Source organism: Charadrius vociferus, unplaced genomic scaffold (assembly GCF_000708025.1).
Source record: "Charadrius vociferus isolate BGI_N301 unplaced genomic scaffold, ASM70802v2 scaffold2, whole genome shotgun sequence".
Taxonomy (NCBI): Eukaryota; Metazoa; Chordata; class Aves; order Charadriiformes; family Charadriidae; genus Charadrius; species Charadrius vociferus.
In genome coordinates this window covers 3956322-3980226 of record NW_009647595.1, presented here as the reverse complement: position 1 = coordinate 3980226, position 23905 = coordinate 3956322, and the positions used below count along the sequence as shown (strand labels likewise).

The following is a 23905-nucleotide window of genomic DNA, read 5'->3' as shown; positions in this document are numbered from 1 at the left end:
ATTTAGATCCTCTCTCCCCTTCTTTCTCATGAAATGAACCTGCTAATATGTATAACAACTATACGTATCTCCAGCAACGGAGGCTCCACAGCCTCTCTGGGCCTTGGCTTTGGCTCGCAGTGGAAAGGATTTTTTTTTTTCCCCACTAATTGCAAAGTTCCCTGCTGCAACTTGTAGAATCCACTTACACATCACTGAAAAAACCCAACATTTTAACAGTGTTTTTTTTTCTTCAAGTCACAGCATTCACCAGAGCAAATAAAGTATACAAAGACTGCAAGTGTAATAATGGTAAAAAGCGAGTTTATTTTAGAAGTAAAAATAGCATTATAGTTACCAAGAAAATAATGAGAAGGTTACAAACAACACACATTTTTCTAGCTAGCATTTTATTTTTACATAAAAATATTTCCAAAAGCCTTTAAGATAAACAATCTATGATTAGTCCTTAATCGCACTATACATATTTAGGGTTTCACTGATTAGTAATTTGAAAGCACAGCTGAGGTCCAGAGCAAACCATCTCAAGGCGTCCACTTTGTAGCTGTGAAACGAGCTGGCGGATGTCTAGTTCGAGCCTGGGAGGTCAGCTTCTGTCTGAGCCGCCGGACTTCTGCCATCAGTTCCCGCTCTTGGGACACCAGTTCTTCTCGTCTTCTGTCTAAAGACACTTAAGTACAAGAAACCCAGACTTAATATTGCAACTAATGTTTTGCCGTAAATACTGCGAACAGTTATTGGAAAACAGATATTGCTGGCATAGAAATGCTGTTTTATTAGTAGCACTGTATGCCAGACAGCTGTAAGACCTGTGAAAGCACATTCTTTCAAAGTGGTGCCTGTGTTTTGTTACAAAAAGGTCAGATGCTGATGGATCGCTACGGCAGGTCCATAGATACGTGTTCCCCATTGCGTGCAGAGTCTTGCACATAAGATGCATATGATTTTAATTTGTGCTTTCACTGGCCATAGTGGCTAGCACAGCCCAGAGGAAATGATTACCGACTAATTCCTGACTCTAACTCTCAGTAAGATTTTGATGAAAGACAGTTCTACACCTTCTCAACATCCCCATATCATACCCAACTCTGAAGACAGAAAAAGCCTAGGTAAAAAGATCAGGTTGGAATGGGATTAAACTAGGCTGAGGTTTAACAAGACCCCTCTCATAATGTGACACGCTTCAGGCACTTCCTACCCCTGCTGCCCCTGACAGCAAAGACACTTTTTTCAGGTGTGAAAGAGAATACAACAATAAACTGGTTTACTATCCACTAAACGCCTAAACAGCTAATAATGACTCAATCGCACAATGAGGTGTTCCAGTAATGCTTCTGAAATTAAACGTGAAAGAAAGGATGGCCCCAACTTAGAAACTTACCGTGTGATGATGACTCTGATGCAGAGAAATCATTCAGACAGATGTTTCCAGACCTTGGCACCTGCTGGAGTTCTGCCCCTCTCTCTGTATATCCAGCCTTTAAATCACGCAGTCTCTCTGTGGGACACGGAAAGAAGGATTCTTTGTAAATTAAGTGTTTACATTTCTAGTAAATTTTTCTAGCTTGAGGTGAAACAGTTTTTCTCCAGGAAGCAAAACTGGAACCCTCACTCACTCCAGCTAACGGCAAGTACAATTTGCTCAGAGTTAGAAGTCAATGTTTCTACTCTATGGGTCAAAGCTATGCATCACTGCACTTCATTTTAAGAAATTACAGCTCCACATGTGCCGTTTCTTCCTATGTAATTAATTTTCTGACAAATGGGGCACTAAGATCATGTGGAATATGGCTACTTGTACTGGCAGTTTTAGAAGGAGACTCCCATTTTAATAATTCGCAGTTGCAAATTACTCCATATTAAAAACATTAGGTAAGTAAGGGCAAAGTCTGAAAAGTTTGCCCAGAGCAATACTAATCACCTAATCTTAACACTAATCTTGTGTGACCCTTGCAGAGATGGGGGAATATGAGAAACAACAAACACACGAATGCAGCATTTGAGAAGGATGTACTGGCCAATTCTGGAAGCACAGAAATGTTTTTTTTTTTTTTTCCTTTGAACAAACACTTGGCATAGTCACTTGTTAGCAGTGAGTTTGCTGTTCTTGACATTATTTGACAGAGGATTTCTAAGCTATGTGATTTTATGATTGGTTTAAGCTGATCTAAGCCTGTGCTCCTACCACAAACGCCATTAATATTGCTGCATCTGAGAGATAGCAAACTGAGATTCCATTACAGGTCTGGCCTGATACATTTGTTTCATGAAAGAATACTGCCAAAAAGTACTTCTGTAAAGGAGTTAAGCTTAAGTGTACCCCTAATATTTGACACTTAGTTTGTATTCAGTTGCTGAACGCTTCGTGCCAACATCCACACAGGAGAACTGCACTGTCAATGTGCTCACCAAAATAGGCATCTTCTCTTTGCAGCTTTTCAGCCAATTCTAATGCGTCATTCATTTTGTCCTCTAAAACCTGCTTCCTGTGTTCATCTGCAGCAGCAGCAGCCTTCTGCTCTTCTTCCAGTTGAGCTTTTTTCTGTGTAACTTCTTCCCACTGTGCAACAAAGATATTAAATGTGTCTTCAACAGATGTGTTGCAAGGAAATGGCAACAAGTAATACTGTCTGGATTATTACACATTACAGTTCAACCTTGAATCAAAATATATGTTATTAAGATGAGTTAATGTTTCTTTTTGAAAAATATCTCATTCAAACACTAGGAGAAAGGTAAAAATCTTGGGTCAGATAAAAAAAAAAAAAAAAGAGAGGAACGTACAGAATTAGGAATATGCTTTCTTAAGCCTAAAACATCCTCATCAGTTTGTTCTACTGCTTCCAGAAACTTCCAGTCAAAACAGGAAAGGAGATTCTTAAAATATTTCTTCAATACCTTTCAGTACCTGCTCTACCTTGTTGTTGGCAAAAGACAGTTACATTTGTGCCAGTCCCACTTAGAAAAGGAAATAATGCAAATACCGTTTTTTCTCCTGCTTCCCTCATGGCCTTCAACAGTTCAGCTTCCTTCACCCTGTTGTCGTGCAGGAGCTTGGCTATCTCTTCATAACGCTTCTCACGCTCCTGATCGTCACGCCTTAGTTTACGCAATGCTCGCAACCGCCAGTCGGTGTCAACGCGTTTCTGCTCTGCTTTGGCTAAATTTTCTTCAGCCACCTAATAAAACATCTCTCTTACCAGGAATCCATTTATCTCAAGTACACAGCCTTACATACAGATAAGGAAAGATGAACTGAAGCGTTCTCCGATACTGGAGATGTCTGATACTGTTAGATGTCCCTGCTGGGAGACTGCACCTGCAGTGCCACTCCTCCATTCATTACAGCAGGCTGTCCGATGTATCAGGGCTTTCTCCTGCTTCTTCTTCATCCTTATTCTTTCCCTTATTGAGGGTCTTTTTTTTTTATTTGTTTTGTGGTTTGTTTTTTTTTTTTTTCCAAATCTTTTGGAATGAGGTATCAACCCTCTCCATGATTTTGGGGATTTTGCTTTCTTAGCATGGCTTTAATATGATTTACAGGTGCAATTAACATAAGATTGATACCTGGATGCCAATACTTCCACCCACATCCATCTGCTTCCAAAAATTGAAGGCTGTTTACAAAAATTCAGACCCATATGTTTATTTCTAGACAAAATATAAATGCAGATGCCAAGCATATGGGCAGTGGGTTAGCTGCAACTATTTTTCCAACTGTGCAGTTACAAATCCTGAGCTTGAAAATCTGAACAATTCCTAATGTCAAGCTACACACATTCATTACTGTGATCTACAAGACAGCTTCTATAGCTGAATTTCCTGCCAAGTACTACCAACTGAAAGTTCCTTTGAGGCTTACTTTTGTTTTATTATGGTTACAAATAAAACATGTTCCTTAACAGGAGGATGACTTATTCTGAAAAGCACTTCTGAGTCTTATGTGCCTTCTAAGTTCTGAGAAGTAAAGAAAAGTTAATATTCACGGCAGACCCAGAGAATTTCAGTTTTATACAGCTGTTTGGACACTTCAGTCAGATTTTTGAAAACCTCAACATTTTAAACATACTGTCATAATCTATTAATAAGCTATCTAGAAATTAGATTTCTTTAGAACATTTTCATATTAACTTGAACTAGTTAATTGCAATTAAAATACTATTAACTAGTACTACTTGTACTAGTTAGCATACTAACTCCCCAAAATACATGTTAAGATCCAATCATCTTACTGTCTGAGCTTTCTGTTTTTCTTCTCTATCTATTTCCATCAATCTCTGAACAAGATGATCTTCTAGATCCACCTTTCTTCGACGGGCATCAACCTCTTCTTTCATTTCCTTTGTAACTGCCTCTTGATCTTTGATTAGATGCTGCCAAAGACACAAACAAATTATTGTTGCTAGGCTACTAACCCACAGTTGTAATACTGTCTCTTTAACATTTATTAAAATTTCATTAAACTAGTATTTGAATATATCCACACATCTCATCCCAGTACATATCATCACTGTCCAAGAAAGTGATAGTCCCTGCTGTTTTATCCACTTGGAATTACACTGAGCCTGAGTCATCACAGTGGTCCAGCAGGTTGATAGTGATGTAATTCCCTTCCCTGAATTACAGTGGATTGTAAAAGCAGAATTCCAACTTACATTAATTAGATTCATCATGAAAATATTCTGCACTTTTACGGCACGTTTTAGCCAAAACCTCAAAATGTTTCACAAATATAAATCACGTTTCACAGTACAGGGACTTATAATAAACACATCTGCAGCTTGACTACAGAGATGATTTGCCAAAGTAGGATGAACCAGCAGCAGATCTAGAAATAGAATTTTAACTCTCACCACCTTTTCTTCACATTCATTAGGGCGCACAGTTTTCTGGAGAAGACACAACCTCTTCCCAGGCCTGCAGGAATCTATTGAGCTGTTTCAGCAGGGTACTGAAGCAAAGTTAACATACACGGCCCTCTAAGCTTGAATATTACCCCTCACCGACAGCAGTAAAACAGTCAGTTCAGGGGATGGGCAGGGAAAGCCTGACTACACAGACTCTTGTGGGCAGACATATATCCTCAGTTAGTTAAATAATTGCTACCTTTCTAGCTTAAGGAGGATGATCACTGTAGAATTAGTTCCCTTAAACAGCTGACTTTACATGTACTGGAACACAAATGAGCTTAGCCTTAGCCTGGTTTGCATTATGTAGCCACAATACAGCTGGCTGTGTATTTAATAAATAAATGCTAAAAGAAATTTAGCTCAGTTATGCTCAGCATGGGTTATAAAAAGTCCATGGCCAAAAGCTTTAGAAAGCCAAATATAAGCAGACACATGCTTCAAAATAAGAGTTAGCTATCTGGTTGTCCACTTCTGCCTGCATTCCATCAGATCTGCAGATACGCAAGACGGGCACATGTAGCTGTGATTTCTAAACGCTTAACTTACTATTTCTAACCAAAATGGACATTACTGAAGCCTTCCATTGGAAACCTTGCTTCTCAGTCATTAATTATTTATAAAAATTAACTCATATTTAACTTTAAATGGTATTATTAAAACCCTTTAATACTGAACAGTGATCTTTCTGAATTATAAGTCAGTCATTTGAGAAAGGAACTGCACATTCCCCAGGAACCATCCATTCCTTTGTTTAATGGTGTTGTTGGCAATTAGACATGTTTTCATCAACTACATCAATCTGCCATACTGTTCTCTTCAGAAAATGTAGATATATCTGGATACCACAGATCAAAAGGTGAGAGTTTCTGGGATGACGAACATATTGTTATAGACTTGTTTCTTATTTACACGTTCCTCGCTTCTCTCAAGCAGCTGAGCACACAGCTAAACCCTGCAGCAACCAAATGCTACCTCTGCACAGGAGAAGAATAAAACGGGGAGGATATGAGTATTTTCTTCCAGGAAAAAAACAAATAAAGGTGAGTTCTACTAATGCTTTTATCAACAGAAGGTTTATTCTAAAAAAAAGCATCAGAGAGGAAAAGGAAAAAAAAAAAAAAAAGGCTCCCTTTTTCCTCACAAGGTCTGGTTGAATGAACACAACTGGATCTGAGAACTGCAAAGGAAGAGCCATTAAATGTAAACATCTGTATAGTTAGTTCCCTAATAATTACCTGTTCAAAAAGCTGCCTTTGTGATTCAAGTTCCATTCGTCGTACTTCTACATCTTGAACAGTAGCAGCTGTTTCCTGCTCTCTCATGGATGCCTTGAGGAGACGAGGAACACATGAAAATACAGTAAAGGAGATATTCTTCTCCCTTAAAATACCAATATCAAGAAGAATGTCCAAAACCACAAGCCTACTTCTAAATTCTGGTTAACTTTCTGTATACCATAAATAACAGAAAGTATTGCATATCAAAAGTACAGGGCAAGGTGGAGAAGAGGCACAGGAATAGTTTTGCATCCAGCCAAGCATGTTAGGGAAATGTCAGGCTTGATCTAGTGCTAATAACCTGCCAGATGAAGCTCCAAATCGAATATGGAGTCTCTGAACGCAGAATGTTGCGGAGGACAGTATACAGGTAGGGAAGTGGCCCCTTTGCACCTGGCAGAACCTGAGCAGAGCTGGAGCTAATGAATTTTACAGTGCCCTGACTGTGGAAACAAACACGCAGCTGCACTGCAGTCTGCAAAGTGTGGTGCTGAGACACGAGGAATGGCCCTGCAAAGACTCAATTCATGCCCACAAGGTTCAAAAGCTTCCATTCTCAGCATCTGCATGCCACGGTGCTCCAACTAGTAACAGAGGAGCAGAGCCAGGCCTGGCCAGAGGCCACTGTGGAGCCTCTCAATCAATGGCAGAGTTAATTTGCAATCTGGACGTACAGACCACAGACAGCTGAGAATTCACTAGTCCTTTAAGGAGCTCATTACATTTTTCAACACTGCCAATATACAGATGAATCTGGCTTTTCTCAGGAGTTTTGCCAGTTAAAGCAAGCCAGTGGAACATAGTAAGAGCCAAATAAAACTGTTAAATTATGCATTTGCCACTTAAAGCAGTCCATCTCATGCTAAATACACCTCTGGGCTTAAAAAACACAGTATATCAACTGAAATTTTAATTATGCATTTTTTCCTTGTCTATTTTCACTAACAAACCTTCAAGAAAAGAACCACTTGAGCAATACTCAACCTTTCTTGCGATTTCGTCATCAAGACGTTTCAGTTCCATTTGACGCTGATCTTGCTGGTATTTCAGAAAACGCCTTCTCGAAGCATCTAGAAATTGTAGCTCCTTTACTTTCAGTTCTCTTTTCACAGCAGCTAGTCTTCAAAGCCAAACCAAACAGAAACAAGGGAACTTGTATATATAAGAGGTCAGTACCAAAGAGCACAAACTTGCACTGCAGTTATCTGTTAGTTACTATGAGCTAATCTCTAACTTATAAAGCTTAGGACAGTTGCTTTCATTCTTGTAAATTGTCCAGTTTTCATTTATGAGACAAAATTAAATTCACAGACACACACAGAGACATCCTCTAAGAGCAATGCCCTCAATTCAGCTTTGAAGTCCCGTGCTCTGTTTCTGTTCTGCTTTAATAAGCACTAGTTTACTATTGCAATGATCCAGAACTAGAAACTATTCCTTAGAATAATTGCCAGTGTTCTAGTACATCTTTCTGCACAAAATTAGGCCTGAGTTTATGTGGAAAATACCAAACTCTTTCAAGGAACAAAACCACAAACTCAAGAATTAGTTTGCAAAGAAAGGCTCGCTGTCTTCTTTTTTAAAAAATCCCAAATCTTACTCTGTAGGTTACAGAGGTTGAAGAGAAGTGCCTGTAGATGTGGCACTTAGGGACATGGCTTAGGGGTGGACTTGGTGGTGTTAGGTTAACAGCCAGACTTGATGATCTTAAAGTCTTTCCCAACCTAAATGATTCTATGATTACTTGTAGTTGATCTAAAAAAATAGGGAGAAGTTGAAATTTTCTTAAACCTTCACACCTGCAAAATGTACAAACTAACAGTTCAGCTTTGGTACTGTTACAACTCTTTGCTCAGCAACTGATATATAAAGCAGACTTTTTTTCTAAATCCATTAGAAATACAAGAATGTGTACAGTGACTGATACGATAAGTGACTCGTATATTTGCAGTATGAGTCTGCCCCCAGTGCAGGTCTGAAGTCTCAGTGTGGAAACAGAAAGCAATTGACTACTTAAGAGCATTCAAAATCTGAAGAGACCAGACAAATGGCTGGGAGCTGAGACAAAAATACGAGGTGACTTGGCCTCTAATCTGCTGTATTGCTTCAGGCAAAGCACTAATACAACCCAGATCACTTCATTCACACACCAAGATCTGACCCACCAGACCACACTGTTTTCCCACATTACAATTTATACAAATTAGTGGCTATTTCTCCTTTACTCATGGTTAAAAATGTAATAGCAGGATACAGTAGCCAGGCCCCTAATGCTTCTTGTATTATAATACCTCTGCCTCTGTTCCGCCAGCTTCTCTTCTTCTTCCAGGAGCATTTTTCGCCTCTGTTCTTCAGCTTCTCGAAGTAACTCCTGCTTTCGGTACCAGGCTTCATCTTCTGCTTTCCGTTCCTGTGCTTTAGCTTCTAATTCATGTGCTAATTGTCTAAATGGAAGGAGACCACACGTTAATAATTCAAGCCAAGTATCAAGAAATTACTTGATTACTTCAAAATTGATGACTGTACTAGCAAAGAACTGCTGAAATGATATGTCATGAAAGAGTATGGCATCCCCTTTACGTGCTGATGAAGTACATGAAGAAGAGTTACAATACTGACTGTTACAGACAACACATTTCCTATGAGTGCATGTATTTGCTTCCTCACATTCTTAACAAATACTAGTTTCTAAAGGTACCTTGGCATCACGGTACCCAGTGATTTCAAAAGCAAGCTAAGAAATCCTGTCCCTTCGCAAAGTTGGACACTACAAGGTCAACGGAGATTTAGGCTCTGACTTACAAACTTTCAAGTTTGAAGACTTGCAGCCCAATATTTTCTGTGAATTAACAAACATTTTTTGTTTAATATCAGAATACCGGTTTAACTTAAACATGTGTCAAACCAAATAACTCATAACCTTTAGCAGCTATTTAAAGTCATCTTCCTGCATTTTCTTAATTGTCTCTCTTCTCAAACATACACATTACAACAGAAAAAGGCAATTGTGTCCACCTGTCCCTCCCAGTCTGATACTGTTGTCAACTTTCCCATTAATACCTCTCTCGTAAGTATTCAATTTCATCCTGTCTGATCCTCTCCCGTTCCTGAGTTTGATAATCCACAATGAACTTGGGATATTTATTAAATACAGGGTACTGTCCTTTTGTAAGTGGTATGAAGTCATCAAGCATACGCTGTGGATGGATATCTAGTGGTGTAGCCTCCATAAGATGATAAGCTTCCTTAATCACAACATTAATGTCCAGGTTGTTACGATGATGAAAGAAATACTGTAAGAGACATGCTTCCATTTACATTCTACAAAAGATTAAGCAAGTTTTTAACATACCTATTTGGGAATAATTAGGTAAATTAGCAAGATCTGTGTTCCAAAAGTTGATTTAAAAAGGGATTATTAAGTTAGCCCTACCAATTATTAAATATCACCAGCTCAAATTACTTGACCCAAACCGCTTCAAGTTGTAAAAGTATGCTCTGGTTCTTTTCTTTCTCTTCAAATGGCAGTTGCGCAATGGATCTGGAAAGCTAAGTGTGAATTTAGAGCATCCAACTGCCCGCACAGACACTGCTACCACTGGATAAGCCTCCCTCGACTTCTGGTGTTCAAACACGAAGCTTGGAAGTTCTTCTCGAAGAACTATTCTTACTGTCAAAGATCTTATTGACCAAGAAAATCTTTAAATTGGTTATTATTAAAAGTAGCAATAATGTTGTCTGTTTGATGTCTGTCAAACTGACCGCTCACAAGCACATTTTCAAAGTGGAACTCTTTGTTTGCCTATAGAGATGTTTTCAATATGAAAAAACCTCTTCCTCCCATGGAAGGCTAAACATAAGGAAACATTTTCATTTAGCTTCAGAGAACATCAAATAATACTGCCTAATTTTGCAAATCTGAAAGCAAAATAGTGAAACAACATGACAGAATGACTACATCTTGTTTCCACAGGCGCAAGTCCATATTAGATCCCCCAAAAGAGGCAGAATTATTTTGTGGAAGATGAATTACTGACATTTACAAAATGGCTTTTAGTGGCATTGGAAAGCTTATGAAAGCTTTTAAAGACCTTGTTGCATGAAACTGCAGGAAATCGCTCAGTATTTTACTCATTTATTGTATAGTTGTCAGGTACTGGATGACATTGTTCAGAAATATGTAATAATATAGTAATGTAGAAATGAAACATCTCCTTCTAACCTCCATAACAACAGATACAATGTTTATACATCTCTATAGGTACACTTTCATATGACTGGGTTACATACGAAGATGTTTACCTCAAAATCTGCTGTTCGATCACAGTGAAGCAAGGGAGCTCTGGAACATATAATATAGGCAACAACAATCATTAAGAAGTAAGAAGGATGGTTGGAGAAGATATTGTCAAAGACTTTCAGCCATTCTTCTCTTGTTAGAACCTCAGAGAACAGTGTTTCTAGAAGAGGCCAAGCATAAACCTACATTATTTGGGAAAATTGACAAAATAATCCATTAGTACAGTTTTACCATTCCTTTTAAAGAAATAATATGAATTTTTCTTGTCTTATACCAAGAATCTATTGACTTATGAAAAAACAGGAACTAAACCAGAATATTTGAAGATAAGTTTTATCACCCACTATAAACATTCAAAATTAATATGGGGTCATTATATATACATTTCTTATTTCACTGGATGTCTAAATCTTCTGTCTAGATTTGTGAAGCTAAAATCATCCCTAATGATAAAGAGGGATTACAAAATTAATTCATCACACCTATGTCTAGTTTCAAAACCAAAAAAAAAGTACATTTATAATTTGACAAGTAGATTTTCAAGCAATGTGGACTTGAAAGCAAAGGACTTCTAAGAACAACAATAGCATGCAAGATTTATTACCATGGAAAAGGAAAAGCTGCAGGAAGGCAACAATATATTCTTTACACTCCCGTATCTTTCAGTGTTATTTAATGAAAACTCCCTCAAAAAAGAATTATGTCAAGACAAAAGACTAGTGTGCTATCATTCACTGCAGCGACATTTCATATACAACAGTTGGCTAGAATATTACCTGTGAAGTCACATTGTATTTTATTAAATGCTGAAGTAGTTCTTTGTCATGATGTGCCAAAACATTTTCCATCATACTAAGGACATTAACTGGAGGATTGGGAAAATACTCAAACCAGTGCTGACAAAGATTAACTGAAAAAGAAAAAAAAGCCCAACACAATTCACTGTAATCCACAGTGATAGACTCTTGACAACCTTAAGGTTCGATTATAAAGGCTATGAATGTAAGAGGTAGTTTCAGGCAGCAAAACCTATTTAAGGTATTCCCATCTTTCCTCTTTCCTAGCATTTATTGCTAAACCATTCCCACAGTACGCTGCTCCTCCAGCTGCACTGGCACGAGTGTTTGTGTCAGTACACTGTGAACCAGACTGGGGAACTAATCTGGCTCAAAAGTAAAATGAAGAAAAGTCTGTGTGCTGTGGGACTAAGTGGTTGAAGGCAGATGGGAATACTTAAACTAGTATTTCTGTCTCATGAAACTACAGCCTGGATCAAGTAATTTTTAACATACTAAGAATAATTTCCGTAAACTTGGACACTTATTCACTAACAGCATGTGTTTGCAAAGTGGGTATGTATGCTTGGCAGCACGTATCTTCTGTAGACTTAGCAGCAGCTGCAACAACTAATTTAAGTGTAAAGCACTTTAATTTAGAATGTTTCTTCAGAAGACAGCCATAGCCAGCTTTCAGCCAAAAGTCTAATTTTGAGTTACCAGATGCTTAGGACAACTAAACACAGTAAAACTTTAAAAGAGACCATTCTCTTTTGACTAGGAGTGGGTGAGGGGGAGAGGTGGATGTGCGTAACTACTTTTCCCACATCTCAGAGATTTTAGTTATTATGGTATAATTATGCTAGATACAATTGTTTTTACTGATTAGACTTTACAAATACTGATAAACTACTAACTTTTTGTTAGAAACACTGCAAAAGGAAGTCTGATACCTTGTTTTTATTTACAAGCAGGTTTTTGTTTTAAGCATACAGTTGCTACATATTAATTCCTGGCAACACCTTTAGAAGAGAGCCCAGTCACCTCTAAGGAAATACCTCACTCATTTCAGCATTTGCATGGGAAAGCTTAAACGTGTTGCAGCATATTTTGAGTTTTTAAAATCATTGCATACCTACTACCGTAGCAACAACTTCAAAGCAGATCAGCTGGTTGTTCTGGAATAATTTTACAAACGGGAATGCTAGCAAAGGAATATAAGGCGTCTCAGCAAAGATAGCAGACCAGTGAGCTAGAGCTGATAAGGTCCTGTACGTGAAGACAAACAAAAGTGTAGAGGACATCGATCCAAAACCAAACAAAAATATAATATGCATTTTAGAACCACAGCATAGAAAAACTGTAAACTTCAAGATAGATACAGGATTATACGGGTTATAAAAACAAAATTCCATGAGGGCACTACTATTTCATTTTAGAGTTTTCCTTACAGCTGATTCCAGCCATCGGATACATTTCAGATCACTATATGAAAATAAAAACCTAGAATATTTAAAGAAATATAAATATATATTTTACCTCTGTAAAACTCTCAGCAGTTTCTGACTTTTGATGGGATACTCATTTTGAATATTCACAAATGCACTGTGGGTACCTTTATCTATTAGGCTACTGAATGCTAAGTGGTTTTCAGGAAGTTGTAATAAGGAACGCCAAACAAACATCCTGCAATTAAAATGCAGACTTAGTCAAGCAACTTCTCTTTCATAGGCCAGTAAACACAAGCAATTTTATTTTGTACAAGCATGAACATGCACACAAACATACCTGTACTTTGCTGGATATTCTCCAAATCCTTTCAGTAAGGCCTGCAGCCGCTTCTTGTTTAATCCACCTGGCAATTCGTTCTGCAAAATAGAGGATCAACAATGAATGTAAGGATTTCTCTTTCATAATCTCTTTCTTTGCCCTCTAATTCATGACAGTAGCTACATACTGAAGTTCCTAACATAATACTAAAAAAATAAAATAATGTGTACTGCTATCAGTTACATAATCCCGGGTATTTCAACAACAAAAAGGTAATTCAAAAGATCATTCATCGTCTACCGAACTCAAAGAACAGCTGCCATTGCTTTCAGTCAGAAGCAAATCAGACCCTGACTAAGCTATATATAATTAAATAATGGATATAGCCAAACCATAAAGAATACTGACATAAGGAACAGATCACATTGTGATGAATATTACAGGAGCAGATATATATACACAGATACATGTATATATATGTGTATGTGTATATATATGAGAATATATATACATGAGATGCAAGATAGAGAAGATGGCATAGTGATGACAGAAGGGAAATAAATGTGTCTTCTAAATAATTAATTAAAAATTGATATTTGATTATTACTGATAAATAATTAATTAAAAAAATGAAGTGCCTTCTAGGCAGACATTTGAGAAGTGCCAGCAGGGAAGCACATCAGATCTAGCAAATATCCAGATGTGTCGCAAGTCGCTTGAACAATTTCAGAGGTACCCCAAGCTGACTGGAGGCAGCTCTGGCTGTGTCACATAATACAGGAGTATGGGCTAAACAGAGAGAGCGTGGAAATGTTACTAAAACTCCCTCAGTCACCTCTCTGCTCAAACATCCAAGTGGATCAGTCTCTGAACTTGTTCTTTAAAGTATGTGGCTAAATATTTTTTTGCGAAGAAATTTAAATGCTGCAGACTGGAGCACAAAATATTTGCAACTTCTGCCTACCTCTTTATTTTCAAGTGATGTGTTCGCTTGCAGTTTTAGCAATCTGGTTTGAATTTTGCTTCCTTTTGATTTCCAAGGCCGCTTTGATCTTCCTGAAGTCACTCTCATTGTCAGTTTATTTGCCTCTGACGTGCCCTTGGAGTAATCTTCTACTACTTTGAATGTGGGTGGTGAAGGCTAATATTGAGTGAAAACAACTCAGTTAACATCTTGTAAGACAGATTAAATAACACTATAATTTGATGTTTAATCTATTCTATATGCCATATTTTTGAGCTTGAAGGCCATAGCAAGAAGAATAGAGACACATTTATACCATAAATAAATATATATGGACTGTATGCTCCTGAGTAAGTATGACAGTGAATAAAATTGCTGTAATAAACTAGAAAGACTGTGAGAAGGTTTATGTAGCTTCCAAACCAAGTCAAACACCATGTTATTTCCTTGTTTAGCAAACACTAAAATATAATTGGGATAGTATAAATGTGTATCATGTACTGTTCAGGTTATTTACTTTAGTGTATTTCTCAATGTCACTAAAATATTTTGCATTTCTATAGCACCAGTTAAAAAGAATACAAAAGACCTTTACAAACTTTAATTAGTATTCAGTGTCAGGGAGGTATTAATTCAATGTTGGAGATTGAGAAAGCAAGTAACAAAGTGGATATCCCAGTTCATGTCAAACCGGCAGCAAAAGTGCAAATGGAATGCACGTGTGACATCTTTCCACATCCTTCCTCAGCTCCAACTCCGTCATTATCCGAAGCTGGTTACTGTTTACTTCAAAGACATGGTGATTAAAGATATATGGAATTCTGGATTTAGAAACCTGACTCTCATTAATAAATTGCTTTAATAAAATAAGAACTGGTATTTAGAATGTTTGTTATTTAGGAAGGATTAGGAGTATGATTGTGCCATAATGATGGATGCTGGTATCCAATAACACAGTAAGAAGAACAAAATCACAGTGACAAAAGCACCATTCATGCCCGCAGTTTAAGACAGCATCAGTTGCAAAACATTTCCTATAGGAAACGGAACAGAGGCAGCACAATTATGCTGTTTCTGTCTCCCCTAAAACGTCATTACAAAGAGAAACTGGTCCATACGAATTGCTGTAGAAAGAAATAGCACCTCCCCCTCCTCCCAGCACCAGAAACACAGTGCTATATATACTTTAAAAACATCTTATTACCTGACAGGCTGGAGTAACTACGAAAGGAACTCTACAAACCACTTTTTCTTTATTTGTAGTGCTAAATATGGCACTCCAACATGTCTGCAAACTACTGCTGATACAAAAGTTATGTAGACAAGTATCAACTTTAATGGGATTTACTGCTGTTTTAAGAAATTTAAAACACTCTACCTTATTTCCTTCTTCAGTCAAAGCTTGGACACTGTATAAATTAAGGCTACCATTTTCCATTACTGATGCAATATACCGTCCATTGGGGCTAACTGCTGCTGTACTAATTCCCTCTTCATGACTCCCAATGTAAAAAAGAAGTTTGCATGTTTCTATATTGATAAATCTCATAATATTATCTTGACTTAACACTCCAAGGACCTGTAAGTTAAAAGGATTTATCAATTGATATTGTCAATGTAAAACAAAGAGGAATACCCAATTCAGCAATGACATTCCATTAAGCTAAAAGAGCAATTGAGCAAACATTTAGCACAGTAACTTTCCTTTTGTATGGTGTGGGCCCACATCCCCAGTGTCCCCCAAAAGCCCTCAAAGTGTATGTGTTGAATCAACTAACCAAATACTCCAGCCTTAAGCTTTGTAAAAAAACTGACCTGATTGGCGCCCCCATCAAAACTATCAGGGAGGAATTCCAGGTGACGGACAGCTCGTACTTTTGCAGGCATCTGGATTATTCGTATCAACTTCCTTGATTCTAAACACCACAAGTGAAGACGATTTGATTTTCCACCAGCTACAAAAATCCGGCCATCTCTGGATCACAGATGAGGCAAAGTTTCCATCAGAATACTATAATTTAAGTTAGTATTAGCTAAAAAGAGATTGTACATTTCATTCTATGCCTTCAAATCACTTTTGATCTGTCATTATTCCTCTCATACTCTCCTGAAAGAACAAAATAGCTCCTAAGTAATAAAATGTGCTTTTGTAAAGGATGGTTTAAACCTTATTTTAGTGGTCATTAAAAAACAAGTTACTTTATTTCAACTGCTAAGGGACTGTAATAAAAACTATATTGACCCTTGCTGAAAGTATCAGTCACAGCAGAGTTCAAAAGCTTATCACAGTATACAGCTCAATACTTCTATAAAACATTACAAATAAGGAAAGAAAACCTGTTTTAAAACTACAATTTTTGTAGTCCACCTTTACAATGTTTAAAACAGCAAATTACCTGGTAACTGCAAAAACCTTATAAAGTAAAACAGAACCTTCTACAGGAGTTGGCAACCGGTATTTACAGCAAAGAGTATCAAATTCCCATGCAAAAACAGAATTATCTTTGAAACAGCTGAGGATGGTGTTACTCAATGGAAGAAAAAAAACCTGGAAGAACACAGAGAAGAAAAAAAAAAAGGAATACATTGTCAAGAAAGTACCCTTTAAATTGGACCAAAGTGCATGGCAGAATAAAATACAGCATGAAACCGTGGCAGTATGGCTATTACTCTAACTGCATAATGCAGCTGCAGGCTTAGATCTCACAGGCAGCGGGTCCCCCTCCCGTCACAGCCCAGGCAGGCCTGCTCTCACTCGCACTGGTTCAGAACTTGTTGTTAAGCCAATTTAACTCACCAAAATGACACAGATCTTTACCTGAGTCATTTTTACGACTATTAAACTGTCTTGTGGAGGTTTCTGATGACTGCCAGAGAGGACGTAATACATACGGTGGGAACATGAACCCAGGAGCAGGAGGGGATGTGAGACATGAGCCAGAACTGCTCACTCAGCAACTGCTTATTGCATCTTCTACAAACTAGCTTCAGCATTCAAACAGTACCAAGAGTAAAAAATATTGTAGAATGTTTAGCAATATATTCTCCAACTACGAAATGCAGATTTTACTGTGAGGATGAATGAAGATAAAACCAAAAAGCTTGTAAATACATTTTTTCAATTATTCTGAACTTTTTTTGGTTATGTGTAATCTCTTTCAATAAGAAAAAAAAAAACGGATTCTTTACGTTTTTGGATGTCATCAGATACATTCTTGCTTAATTACAAATTATTGGTTCAGGTCAGAGGTTCTATTTTGGGAGAAGCACATGCAGCTCCAGCAAATTTTGTGTACCTATAAATTTGAAAGTTAAATTGAAAATGTCTTCTGGTATCTGAACATTGGAGAACTACCTGAAGTACTCACTGGCTGAGATTAACAGTCAGTGCTACGAAGTTCAGAATTTTGGTCTGAATGGTCTCTTGGGGCCTTGAAAATATGTAAATCTGAATACACAGGATGGGATTCGTCTTGCAGAATGTTAGTAACTGAAAGTTGGATTTCAGGCGAAATTAGTCACTTGACAGCGAACAAAAGTTACCTGTGGGGAAAGAGGCACCTCACCTACCAGTCATTTATCTTCAAACAGACTGAGCAGTCTGTCCTCCTTCAGGGACACTGAGGAAGTCTAGACAATGACTTGAGAGCAGATGCCTATCATGCAGATGGATGAAGTTTAAATTTTGGTAAACTGGAGTACTGAACAGTTCCTCTTTTTTTACTTTGCCCTAGAAAAGTACCACACGATGGTCACAAGCAGCTGTTGAATAAGCAGTGATGCTTTGAAAATGGTGATTATCAATGTCTTCTTTCAGCTCCTCCTCATTTTTTTTCACTCACTCTTCTTACAGTGTGCGGCTCAGTCTGACTTTTAAAATTAGCTTTGCACCATACCAATTTAACAGAAAGTTGAAGTTATGTTGGGGTGCAAACTGGGCTTAAATAAAGAAGCACCAAAACATACACCACAGAGATTGGTGTGACACTACTATGATGGCTCAGACACCATGCAAGAATCCAACTTTGGACAGCGAATGTCAGTATTGTGGTCTAATAATAAATCTGCTCTTTAACAAAGCACTTATCTGTATGTGTCAAATTATGGCATGGGAATAAGCATCATTATCTCTATTCTAAACTCAGGAAAATGAAATCCAGATAAATAGGATTATTTGCATAATGTCCTGTCAGAAATGGTAGAACCAAACTAGAAGTGCAGGCTCTTGATTCCCAAACAGTGATTTATTCATTCAACCATAGTCATTATTGTTAGGATTTAAAGGTTGTTTCCATACTGTAACATACTGATCCTACCAAATTCCAAGAGCCATTTATCAATAAGAAGCCCCTACACATAGCCTACACAAAGAAAGATACCGAGCAGTAGAAAAATCTTGTCCACTAAAGAAATGCAGCCACCTTTGGAGGGAAGACATAATTATTTTAGCAACGTGCACAACACACGTTTTAATAAAACAAACAAATAAACAAAAATTTATGTGTGATCTTCCATAGTAATTGCTAGGTGACTATTTCAGGCTGACAAAACTTCTGCCTGACCTAGAACACGGTGAAGACACTGAAATGAATAGCCTTGCTTGCTGCAAAATCAGCATGGCTTTTTAGTCACCAGCCTGGTGAGAACTTTGGTTTGAAGTGGTGTTTGTAGGACTACTCACTGCAGGGCAGCACGTGTGTAAGCAAAGCTCAGGCACTGCGTCAGTACTTTCTGTAGTACTTATGCCAAAGTCTGACATTTGGTGGCGCAGTCAGACCTATTTAAAGCAGCGTAACACTAAGGAAGACCTATTTAAACCACTCCCTGACACAAAAATGTCATCCTTCTCATCCCCTATGTTGTTCCAGTATAAGTGTCTGTGCAGCAAACAGAACCAAAGAAACCACTAGGCTGAAGAGCAGCAATTTGTTTTTGCTGAGTTACTTTTCAGCTTTGTCTGTTCCCACATCGAGTGCTTAGCATGCACAGGAAGAGGAGCAACTTCGGAATAAGCAGCTGAATGGCATAGGTGGTGGTGACTGCTTAACCATCAACATTATAACATCAAAACTGTTTCTTTTAACAACCTTAAATCGCACAATCATTCAGGTTGGAATCAATCTCTGGAGGTCCTCTGAGCCCACCCCCTGGTCACAGCAGGGTCAGTCTAGAAGACGGCTCCAACTTCCAGGTTAAACTGGGTTAGTCAAAGTCATATCCAACAAAGTTTTTAGTACCTCTAAAAAAGAAAGTTCCTTAAAAGTTCCCAGTTACTCCTACTGAGGTATGCTTGTTCACCCTTTAGCAATTGCTCTTTACTCACCTTCTGTATACCCACAGACTGACGAACGTTCAGCTTTCTTTTTCTTTGAAATGTGTCCAAGTCCCACAGTTGTGCTGTATCAGTGGATGTAGTGATGGCATACCTGCCTGAGCCATGGACAGAGATGGAAGACACTGAAGAATCATGTCCCCTCATCCAACTAACTAGCTCCTTGGTTTCTGCAGGAGTTGATGAAAAAAATGGAAAGGATATGAAAGCCATTCAAAGTGAAACAACTACTACTGTACTCTTTATTGCCAACACTGTGCTGTGAAAGAGACTTCTGATCATATCTAGTATATGACCATTTACCATCACAGCCCAACAAACAAGAAACAAACGTATCAGTCTTCATGTAGTTATTATGCCTTAGAGAAACATAACCATCTCCTCATCTCCAAGTAACAGATTTCATAAGTTATTCTCAGTTCTACACAGAAAGCCAACTTGCACAGACTTGTTTAATTTAGCCTAAGAATCAATCTTAAAGTCACGAACACTGTGATAAGGTAAAGTCAGCATTCCCCATAGGCAGATTATCTGATGCGAACACCTGCAGTAATCTCTAGAAGTTGAGACTGAGTGTTCTAGTTAGAATCTTCCACTTGTTTTTACGTGGACAATATGTATGATGATTACACAGCTATTTACAGGTGCAAGGAAGAAAGGTTTAATGACAACGGGCTATGACTACAGAAAGGCACAGTCAGAATGCAATACCTCATTAATTCTTTTAGAGTCCAAAACATTTTTGTGCTGTGCATTGCATACTAAGAAAATGGTTCCTCTGACTACATTGTCTCCCACTTGTGACTGCATGACCACTAATCCTCCCTCAGCAACCAAACTGTATTTGTGACAATTACACTATTTACATTGGTCAGTTTGCTTGACAGCCCATGGGGTGGTTCCAGCTGACCTACTGCTGTGGCATCAAAGATGGGAAATGGCTATAAAGCAGCTCATAAAGCCTAATAGTCAAACTTTCTGCTGTGCTTACAGGCAATTGAGTGCTTATAGCTATTGTCACATGGGAGGATGACACGGGATTACTGAGTATGGCTTCTAAAGCAATGGATGGAGCCCACCAACTAAGTATTATCTAATACACCTCTAAGGATAGTTTACATAATACTGACTTATGTGAATAACATTTATATTTTAAATCATTCTTCATTCGTGGTATGTGGAAACCGCACCATATAAACATGCAGGTCCCTGTGGAATAATTAAGATTTCTCTAAGTGCATCCAAAATCTAAAGTGTGGTTGAAAGGAAGAGAAAAAGCACAGAGGATTTCAAACCTTAATTCTGACTCTTCCTCTATAGCGGGAAACAGTGTTACATTAAAATCTTCATTGATAATATCCGTCTCAAACCCTTAAATTGCAGATGATATGAGACATTACAACGGCACATTTTGATAGGTTAAGATTCATTTACAAAGAATGGTCAATGCCTTTCACCATTTAACTTCTAATAAGGACAGAGACACACAGGTGGCCTATGAAAATTTTAAATACCGCTTTTGAACAAGGATACAGATCTACTTGCATACTCAAAAGTACTGACAGTGCTTTTAGTGTATATTGTCACTTTGTTCAAATATTTTACTGTAAATATAGTTAATAACTGGTCCAGTTGCAAACTAATGCACTGTCAACTCATTTTGGTTTGATTTTACATACAGCACCTCATTCTAAGCAAACATACACAGAATTGCTTTAAAAAAGGAAACACACATAACTGCAATCCTGTGCTAGACTTCAGTTAAACAGACACCTGCATTACTCAGTGGGAACAAGAAACTTTGACAAAGCAAAGGGCTCATTTACCCACAGGACTATAACCCACATGGGTCCAAAGTTTTCTTCTTTGGACAGATGGCATGAAATACATAGTAAGATTTCCATAAAAAAAAAAAAAAACAAACTTACAAAAAAATTGAGATCAAAACTAACATTATATAGGTTTTCATAGCAATCCAATAGTAAGCCCTTAAATTTCTCCTTACCTGTATCAAAGCACTTAATGGAGTAATCTGCCAAAGCCACCAAGAATTCTGTCTTTCTGCGAAGATTAAATGCCAAAGCAGTGCAAGCCTGCATTGTTCGCTGAACAAGGTTGAACCTATTTAAAAATACACAATCTCATTATGTTAGGAAACTTCGGTTCATAATGTCAAGTGAAGTAATAACTTAATCAGTTTTAATATATTTCACTGAGAGAAAAAAACAGATTAACTCAAAAGGAGGAAATAAATCATATCTAATTATAATAAATCTAAACCCCAGTGCTAATATTTTAAAACTCAGTAGTATAAAAGTGAAAAGACTGATTAATGTATTTCTGCAAGCGATAATACTAGGTCTAGTTTATTGTAATTCATGGCTTATGTTATTAATTGATCGGTACCATCCGAAGAGTAACTTCTTGTGGTAGTATTCAATCATTTAAGTTCTATGAAATTGCTGTCTGTTCAGTTTAGAGTTACAAACCTTTGGTATTTTGGAGCAGCTAAACTAATAAAATAATATTTAGGGATCCTACATGAGACACTGGCTTGTAGTTCCAGTTCTGAGCAAACTACTACCTATTTCCATATTCATGGAAAACTGCAGGTTAAAACCAGACCTGTGGCATGCTGTCCAGACAAGTTCCATATCCCTGAATGTTGCAGATGTCAAGACAATTAAAATGTCTTGATAGAAATATTCTTACCTGTTTCCATTCAAGTCAAAAACATATATATTCCCTTGTTGGTCTCCAGCAAGTAGAGACTCTCCAGAACTGTCAAAAGCCACATTTAGAAAACGTATCGTCTTTGAGTGGTATCCTTTGATGCTATGAATTATGTTTACTATAACTCTGAAGAAAACAAGCAGAACAACCATGCTTAGAATCGTTTTATTAGCACAAATTTCTCCAAGACCTAGCATTAAAATGTTCTCAGCTTATGGTTTTACAATTCTAATAATTCATAGTGTTCTACGAAAAATCTTTTTCTATGAGAAACACATATTTCTAATATAAAAAATACACTAAACAAAGGAAGTCACTCACTATGTTGGAACGCAGTTAGAAAACATGTAAAACTGATGGGGGAAATCCACTGTTCGTAATCCTTTTATGTGGCTCCTAGTAACCCAATTTTCATCTATATTATTAATGAATAACACTAACATATATGGTGATGTATGATCTACCAATGTATCTGAAAGCCAAATTCAACACTCAGTGAAGAACCTGGCTCTCCGTTACCACTGTAAAGAAACACAGCAGAAAACTGAGAAGCTATGAATTACTGTAAGAAACCACTTGGATTAGATGGGAGGGGGGGCAAGATCCAGTTTTAATACCACTTCTATCCAGAGTCTTCAAAAGCATGAAGCAAGCCATTTTTACCATTATTCATCTCAGACATTATGGAACAAAAGTTGCTGGTTTTTCACATTCTATCCTTGTACTGTGCTGTTAGTATAAAACGGAGCCAGATGCAGAACCAAAGCCCAGGTGCAGAATAAACCATAAGAGCAAGGTTTTTCCAGGAAACACGACAGGAAGATTTGGGAGATCTGCCACACCTGGATTTCTTGGATAACATTGGGCCAATCAATTATTTTCTATCATCAGTTGGATGCAAATTTAGAGCCTAAAGCTGTACAGCACATTGACAGGCTGATTAAAGACTGTAGGGCACTTGCAGAAGACTGATCATGGCTATTTAAGATGTTGAAAGCCATCTGAGACACCGAATGCCAACAGAGTAGAATAAGCAAGCCAGCGCTGGCATGCAACTGTTGGCGTATGTACAAAGTGTGAGTATCTGAAGAAGGGCCATGGTACAGACTAGAGACAAAACTAATTTTACCTCATCCTGCTAAGCCCATTCTTTTCTGCAATAAAAGAGAAGTACCATAAAAATGAAATTAGAAAGATGTTAAGCTAATTTGTTTAAATTAAAATTTAGTGATACTAGGATCTTTAGGGTCATAAAAAAAGACCCATGGCACAACGTCTGATTCTAAAAACACCCTGAGATGGGAGTACTTTTCAGTGTAGTTACAGCATGTCCCAGGACTTCCTCAACACTGCTCTCTGCTTTTCAAAAGTTCCTTTGGCACTAAACTAAGCCAGGAGAATAAAATCAGGAGTTCACAGAGCTGCATCCAGATCCCCCATGTCAAACATTACACAGGTATCCCAAAGTGGCATTCACGCTGCTGCTCTTCAGCTTGGGCTATACAATATTTTCCTAGTATTTAACATTTTAATTAAACTCTTGTGGGAATATTGTTCAATACAATTAAAGTTAAAAAAAGGTAAACCCGGAGAGCTGCCCAGGCCCTTGCCCGGCCAAGTAGGCATCTCTGAGCGCGGAGGTTTCGCAGCCTCCCTGGGGACCTGTTCCACCTTCAACGGGAACTTTGTGCCCCGCTATCTAACCAAGCATCCCCGGGCTGTACCTCCAGCCTTGCAGAAGCTCAGGTGAGCTCCGGCCGGCCCTGCCCCCTCCCCGCTGCCCTCAGCCTGCCCTCTCCCTCGGCCTCTCCTCCGCGGCGCAGCGCTGGGCACGGGCACGGCC

At 38.0% G+C, this 23905-nt stretch overlaps 1 protein-coding gene across 1 annotated transcript; it reads right to left on the bottom strand.

The window, feature by feature from the left end:
* Positions 1-524: 524 nt before the first annotated feature.
* Positions 525-22214, bottom strand: TBC1D31 (TBC1 domain family, member 31). Its single transcript, XM_009881041.1, has 21 exons — positions 22042-22214; positions 21335-21450; positions 19321-19499; positions 16394-16545; positions 15813-15972; positions 15376-15576; positions 13998-14174; positions 13052-13131; positions 12803-12949; positions 12399-12532; positions 11264-11397; positions 10490-10669; positions 9248-9480; positions 8479-8631; positions 7172-7307; positions 6146-6238; positions 4233-4373; positions 2985-3179; positions 2410-2560; positions 1382-1498; positions 525-670 (listed from the first exon to the last, which is right to left on the bottom strand). Exons 1-21 carry the CDS (start codon positions 22212-22214, stop codon positions 525-527), a joined length of 3198 nt encoding a protein of 1065 aa, XP_009879343.1.
* Positions 22215-23905: the final 1691 nt, after the last annotated feature.

Bases quoted from the DNA above. Each gene is read 5' to 3' on its own strand.
- TBC1D31 (XM_009881041.1), bottom strand. From the start codon at position 22,214: ATGGTTGTTCTGCTTGTTTTCTTCAGAGTTATAGTAAACATAATTCAT. The intron at 9,481-10,489 runs GTAAACATCTTC...TGTCTCTTACAG, and splicing joins ATCGAACAGCAGATTTTGAG to TATTTCTTTCATCATCGTAA. The intron at 8,632-9,247 runs GTATTAATGGGA...CCTTCCATTTAG, and splicing joins ATTGAATACTTACGAGAGAG to ACAATTAGCACATGAATTAG.